Source organism: Pan paniscus, chromosome 9 (assembly GCF_029289425.2).
Source record: "Pan paniscus chromosome 9, NHGRI_mPanPan1-v2.0_pri, whole genome shotgun sequence".
NCBI lineage: Eukaryota > Metazoa > Chordata > Mammalia > Primates > Hominidae > Pan > Pan paniscus.
This window is the reverse complement of record NC_073258.2, coordinates 57661321-57668991: the sequence shown is the minus strand read 5'-3', so window position 1 is coordinate 57668991 and position 7671 is coordinate 57661321. Positions and strand designations below refer to the sequence as shown.

General features: G+C 38.7%; 1 protein-coding gene across 1 annotated transcript; it reads left to right on the top strand.

Annotated features, from left to right (window-relative positions):
• The first annotated feature begins 5485 nt into the window (after positions 1-5485).
• LOC100977159 (olfactory receptor 5M8-like) lies at positions 5486-6459 on the top strand. Its single transcript, XM_008978318.3, has one exon. It carries the CDS (start codon positions 5486-5488, stop codon positions 6344-6346), a length of 861 nt encoding a protein of 286 aa, XP_008976566.2. The 3' UTR covers positions 6347-6459.
• Positions 6460-7671: the final 1212 nt, after the last annotated feature.

Sequence of the window (7671 nt, the reverse complement as noted above, 5' to 3'; positions counted from 1 at the left end):
GAGAACTGGTGCTATATAAAAATGTATTCAAAGAACCAAGTAACATATGACTTTGTGCTCAACTTTAATAATCATTAGGGAAGTACACATTACAATTACAAGATATTTGTGCTTTTATATATCTGTACGAATATGTTGCTAAATGACAAAAAGAAAAAAATGATATTGCTAAGTACTGGTGGGACTATGGAACAATTGAATCTCTCACATAATGTTAGTGAGAATACAAATGGATATAACCAGTTTGGAAAACTATTAGGCAGCATAAATTTAAGCTGGACATATTTATACTCCATAAGCCAGCACTTCTACTCATAGTTATAGCCGTCAGAAATGCATGAATATGTTCATGAAGAGATATGCACAAGACTGAATTTTGTAATAGCCACATCTGAAAATAGCCTATATATAAAGTTTGGTGTACTTATTATACAGCAGTGCAGATGAAGGAATTATTTACATATTCATCACACTCATCATCATGAATAAAAATCACCAACATAATATTTAGCACCAATGTAGTGTTCATTGGAGACTAGACCTAACAAAATATGCACTGTATAATTTCTATTACAGAAAATTCAAAACCAGACACAATTAATCTACAGTGTTAAAAGCAAAGATATAGTTAATTTGAGGTTAGTGACTAGGAAAGGGCATGAAGACAGATGGTGGAGTACTGGTAATGTTCTATTTGAGAATTTAGAAGCAAGTAATACAAGTATGTTCACTTTGTAAAAATTTATGAAGCAGGCCGGGCACGGTGGCTCGTGCTTGTAATCCCAGGACTTTGGGAGGCCGAGGCAGGTGAATCACGAGGTCAGGAGGTTGAGACCATCCTGGCCAGCACAGTGAAACCCTGTCTCTACTAAAAATACAAAAAATTAGCCAGGCGTGGTGGCGGGCACCCGTAGTCCCAGCTACTCGGGAGGCTGAGGCAGGAGAATGGCGTGAACCCGGAGGCGGAGCTTGCAGTAAGCCGAGATCCCACCACTGCACTCCAGCCTGGTCAACAGAGCGACACTCTGACTCAAAAAAAAAAAAAAAAAATCATAATTCATGAAGCTGTACACTTACGTTTTGTGCTCATTATCTGTGTGTAAATTAGACTTCAATATAAAGGTTACTAAAAACGAATAAAAATAGTACTAGTCTTCAAGCAAGCAAAGCTTCATTCCAATATCAAAGCATTCTATTTACCTATCAGTACACAGAGGGTATTAGTTTGCTAGGGCTGCCACAAATAAGTACCATGAACTTGGTGACTTAAACATGCAGATTTATTTCCTCACAGTTCTAGAGGCTAGAAGTCCAAGATCAAGGTGTGGGCAAAATTGGTTTCATTCTGAGTTCTCTTTCTGGCTTGTGGATGATCATCTTATCCCGAACTCTTTACACTTTCTTTTTTTGCGTGTATCTGTATTCTAATCTCCCTTATAAGGATGCAAGTTATATTGGATTAGGGCACAGCTTACCCATTAGACTTTATTTTACTAAATGTCCTCTTTAGATATTGTGTCTCCAACAGTCATGCTCTGTGGTGCTTGGAGTTAGAACTTCAGCATATGAATTTTGGAGAGTGAGGGGAGGGGCACAATCCAGTCCATAACACAGATTAAGAAACGTGAAAGGCGAATAGAAGTTTGACACAAAGTTTGTGACACTAGTACGAGAGAAACTATATCAGAAAAGTTGAATTAAGTGGAAAGTAACATGGTAAACCTAAGGCAATGTGAGAATCCATGGCAGACATGAATGTTATCTTATGGATTTTCCAATGTAAGAAGGAAAATACTGAGACTGAAACATAAGGCAGAGAAGGACCAGAGAGTTGTGAGTTCCCATTTTAAATTTGTGTTGTGCCAAATGTCATCTCTCTAGAGAAATTATTCAGCGAGAAAAAAAATCTAACAGAGTTATTGCTTCATCTTTGCATATTTGTGAAATCCCTTAGGGAAATAAAGTCATCATACAAATATTATGAATTATTCCTGTATTTGTCACCAGAAAAGCCATTGATATTCTTTGTAAGGATAGCTCTTCCCTTATTCATAAATAAGTTTCTGCATGTGTTTGTAATCCTGGAACTCTACTTGTTGTACAATCATATGTATTATCAGAGTTAGAGATACGATAGTGATGATTAAATGACTAGGTAGAAAGAAGAATGCCAATTACCAGAAAAATGTAGACACTTAGCATTTAAGGTACTTTTATTTGTTAAAGTTTTGATTAATGAGGATGGAAGTTAATGGCATAAAAATATAAGAGGCCTGCTCTAGGATCTTTTACTCAATATAAATGAAAGCTAATATTTATTAAGGGTTTACCACACATTGGGCACAGTGCTATGCATATCACATACCCCATTTTGTGAAATCCGAAAAACAGCGCTTTTGTATTTGCTACTTTCATCTGTAATAGAAAAAACCTATAGCCCAGAATTATTAAGAAACATGACCCAGACTACTCACATCAGAAGTTCTGACATCAGAATGTGAACTCAACCAGTCGACTCCCAAACGTATGTTTCTACCAGTACAGTATGCTTTATGGTTCGTAGTGGAATTTCCTCCTCTACTAACCATGATGGAAATATGTTATTATCCATATCTATTATAGGCAAAATGTCATAGAATTGGTTTGAGGGTTGAATGTGTTAAAACTTATAAAATAGATTAGTGTTTGGCATATAAGAAACACCATGTAAGTGCTGGTTAAATTAGTGGTAAAACTAAAACACAGAATAAAGAACATGTCAAAAGAATAGAGCAGCATTTCAGAAATATCTAACTCCAGATCCTGTGAATTGATTTTATGCTAAGGCTATTGTATTTTTATCAAGGCATTCATCTTTTTGTTTGGTCTAGTCCTAAAACTTAAGAAAGTCAACCAGATGTGTGCATTTGTCAAATACACAAAGTTGGGCACTTTAAATATATGAATTTCACTGTATATAAATTATTGCATAAACAACATTAAACATTAAACAGAGAAACAAAGGTGAAATCTGACAGGAGCTTGATATGTAAAAATGAATGAAGGTATGTAGGGAAAAGAAAGAGAGATCAGACTGTTACTGTGTCTGTGTAGAAAGGAAAGACATAAGAGACTCCATTTTGAAAAAGACCTGTACTTTAAACAATTGCTTTGCTGAGATGTTGTTAATTTGTAGGTTTGCCCCAGCCACTTTGACCCAACCACTTTGACCCAACCTGGAGCTCACAAAAACATGTGTTGTATGAAATCAAGGTTTAAGGGATCTAGGGCTGTGCACGACATGCCTTGTTAACAAAATGTTTACAAGCAGTATACATTGGTAAAAGTCATCGCCATTCTCTAGTCTCGATAAACCAGGAGCACAATGCACTATGGAAAGCCGCAGGGACCTCTGCCCTTGAAAGCGGAGTATTGTCCAAGGTTTCTCCCCATGTGATAGTCTGAAATATGGTCTGAAACCAGGGGCACATTGCACTGCGGAAAGCCGTAGGGACCTCTGCCCTTGAAAGCCGGGTATTGTCCAAGGTTTCTCCCCATGTGATAGTCTGAAATATGGCCTCGTGGCATGAGAAAGACCTGACCATCCCCCAGCCCGACACCCATAAAGGGTCTGTAATGAGGAGGATTAGTAAAAGAGGAAAGCCTCTTGCAGTTGAGATAGAGGAAGGCCACTGTCTCCTGCCTGCCCCTGGGGACTGAATGTCTCGGTATAAAACCCGATAGTACATTTGTTCAATTCTGAGATCAGAGAAAAACTGCCCTATGGTGGGAGGTGAGACACGTTTGCAGCAATGCTGCCTTGTTATTCTTTACTCCACTGAGATGTTTGGGTGGAGAGAAACATAAATCTGGCTTATGTGCATGTCCCGTCATAGTACCTTCCCTTGAACTTAATTATGACATAGATTCTATTGCTCACATGTTTGTTGCTGACCTTCTTATTATCACCCTGCCCGCCTGCTACATTCCTTTTTGCTGAAATAATGAAGATAATAATCAATAAAAACTGAGGGAACTCAGAGGCTGGTGCAGGTCCTTGATATGCTGAGTGCCAGTCCCCTGGGCCCATTGTTGTTTCTCTGTACTTTGTCTCTGTGTCTTATTTCTTTTCTCAGTCTTTCATCCCACCCAACTAGAAATACCCACAGGTGTGGAGGGGCAGGCCACCCCTTCAAAGGTACATCACTACTATGATTGAATAGATGTAGACACAGCTTTTACTCAATGTTGTATAAATCACAAATAAAATCTTTGTTTCAGATATTCAAAAATAACCTTCTATAAGATGTTCTTGTGAATATAGATGATTTTTACATAGAAAAATAGAAGGTACATTTCATTAATATCAGTGTTAACAGTTTTTGTTGTTGTTGTAAGTAACAGAACACAGCTCTGGTTATGCTAAGCAAAACCGGAACATTCTGAAAGGATGTTAGGGCTCCTAAATCAATGTGTGGTTAAAAGACCAGGCTTAGAGAACAGATAGCAGCCTAGGCAGGTGTGGAGGCTGAGCAGATCAAACCACACAGAATCAGTGTTTCTTTGCAACATCAGCCTGATCTTCAAACCTCACTGTAATGAATTAGATGAAAAAGAATTTTCTTAAACTTGAGTCATTAACTCACTCCCTTAAGACAAGGAGAGGCTAGCATCTGACCCCTGCTTAAGCCTTTCTAAACAGAGAATCTCATCTCTCAGTGGAAACTAGAAGTGGAAGATCAAGAGGACAGAATTTCCATGACTCTCAACTTGACACATTGGAAAATTTCCTCCAAAAAATTCAAGTGGAGTGTTAATGGCTGGAATTTAATAGCTGTGCAACCCTCGAAACGCAAATATGTAGATATTTTTCAAAATAAGGGGAACAAATCATGCCCTGCCTGGAAAATCTATATTGCATTGAGTCTGGAGGAAGAAGAAAGCAACAAGTGAGCCCCACTTGTTTGCTCAGGCTTCTCCAAGAGGGGATTGAACTGGTGAAATCTATTCACAAAGAACAAGATCATTCAGTCAATTATTGCTCTTTGATATCTTGTTCTTTCCTCTCTCTAAACTCATTCTCTGCCAGAATTATAATCAGGAATAAAGAAATTGGTTAGTTTTAAATGTTATGTTTTGGGGCAAGTCCACCTATAAAGTACATTTCTCAAATATAAAGAGGGGCAGAATAAGAGAAGGAGAAAGAAGAGAAGAAGAATAGAGACAGAAGCTGAATTAGAAGGGAATGAAAAGAAAGACAAAGGGACATTAAACAAGAAAAATAAAGGGCAGTATCAAAAAAGGCAGAGAGCTGCTTTGAATATCCCTACTTTAGTTTACCTGAAACAAAGTTCATTAGAAATAAAATGAGGAAAACTGCTGAAAAGAGGGGAAAACTTTTGGTAAGAAGATTATTACTCTACTGGTAATAATAGTAATAATCATGTTGCTATTGTATTGCAATCCAATATATATGTAAAGTTCCTTTCTCCCACTGAAGGAAATTATGAGAAGGAACTTCACGTTGGTGACTGAGTTCATTCTCCTGGGACTGACGAATCACCAGGAATTACAGATTCTCCTCTTCATGCTGTTTCTGGCCATTTACATGGTCACGGTGGCAGGGAATCTCAGCATGATTGCCCTCATCCAGGCCAATGCCCGGCTCCACACGCCCATGTACTTTTTCCTGAGCCACTTATCCTTCCTGGATCTGTGCTTCTCTTCCAGTGTGACCCCAAAGATGCTGGAGATTTTCCTTTCAGAGAAGAAAAGCATTTCCTATCCTGCCTGTCTTGTGCAGTGTTACCTTTATATCACCTTGGTACACGTTGAGATCTACATCCTGGCTGTGATGGCCTTTGACCGGTACATGGCCATCTGCAACCCTCTGCTTTATGGCAGCAAAATGTCCAAAAGTGTGTGCTCCTTCCTCATCACGGTGCCTTATGTGTATGGAGCGCTCACTGGCCTGATGGAGACCATGTGGACCTACAACCTAGCCTTCTGTGGCCCCAACAAAATTAATCACTTGTACTGTGCGGACCCACCACTGATTAAGCTGGCTTGTTCTGACACCTACAACAAGGAGTTGTCAATGTTTGTTGTGGCTGGCTGGAATCTTTCTTTTTCTCTCTTCATCATATTTATTTCCTACTTTTACATTTTTCCTGCTATCTTAAGGATTCGCTCTACAGAGGGCAGGCAAAAAGCTTTTTCTACCTGCGGCTCCCATCTGACAGCTGTTACTATTTTCTATGCAACTCTGTTCTTCATGTATCTCAGACCTCCATCAGAAGAGTCCATGGAGCAAGGACAAATGGTAGCTGTACTTTATACCACTGTGATCCCCATGTTAATCCCATGATCTACAGTCTGAGGAACAAGGATGTGAAAAAGGCTTTATCCAAAGAACTGTTCAAAAGAAAATTGTTTCCTAAATAAACATCAGTATTGATTTTTGTCATGCTGTCATTTTATTTAGCCTATAATTTTTTCATAGAGCTTAGTGCAATACAAATTTATCCAAAATTATACGTTTTCCTTGAAGGGTTAGGGAATTTTTATGAAGTGTGAATAAAAGAAATATGAGTATTTACTATTTACATCAATTAACAGATAGTTTGATATCAATATAGTTTTGCCTGCCCATACCCCAAAGTAAAAATTTCTATAGTGAGGAATCAATGTAAATTAAAAAAAATCTAATTTGTATTTTAGAAAATAAAACCCTTAAAACCAGACCTGGGTTTTCTTTTTGGAAGGAGTTAGGCATATAGTTTTAAACTGCTTCTTAAACATATATTAAGCTATTTTTTTTTTTTTTTTGAAACAGCATCTCACTCCATCACCCAGGATGGACTGGAGTGCAGTGGCACGATCACAGCTTACAGCAACCTTGATCTCAGGGTTTCAAACCATCCTCCCACTTACGCCCCTCACCCCTGCCACAGTAGCTGGGACTACAGGTGTGCACCACCATACCACACTAATTTTTGTATTTTTTGTAGAGACGGGGTTTCATCATGTTGCCCAGACTGGTCTTGAACTGCTGAGTGCAAGTGATCTACCTGCCTGGGCCTCCAAAAGAGTTTGCATTACATGGGTAAGCCACTGTGCCCAGGCTGTAATAAGGTTTAAAAAAGAGCACTTCTGCTAAACTCTACTAGATACTTTTGCCTATCTTACAGAGGAAGTCAGCATTCCACTTTACTATGTCCAACCTAAAATGTAAGCCTCATCCCTTGCACACTCAGTTGTCATCTCAGCTGTTTCCTCTGCCTGTACCAACCTCATCTCCAGCCTAAAACACACCAATGCTTTGGTCCACAGTGAGGCACACTTATGTTTCCACAGTCCATATCTGGTTTATTTCTTGGCTTTTTAGAGGAAAAATAAATGACCAGTAGGATTCTAAACTGAATGTTACCTAAAAGTCTGTCTAAGGAGACCCAAGGCTAACAGATAATCTGTTCAATGCATGTCTAAAACCACATCAACCCAAAAGGTATAACATGTGGTTGTAATGATCTTGAAGATGTGTGTTTTTGGGTGTGGAGGCCTATAGTTCCCCTAGAGGTAACCTAGAACTTAAGATATAATCACATACAAGGAAAACAAGAGACTAATGATGAGGTGTGTGCAAGGTGAGAAATTAGAACAGAGATGCCCTCAGGAAATTCGGATTATTGA

Excerpts from the sequence above, each read along its gene's own strand:
- LOC100977159 (XM_008978318.3), top strand. The coding sequence starts at position 5,486 with ATGAGAAGGAACTTCACGTTGGTGACTGAGTTCATTCTCCTGGGACTG.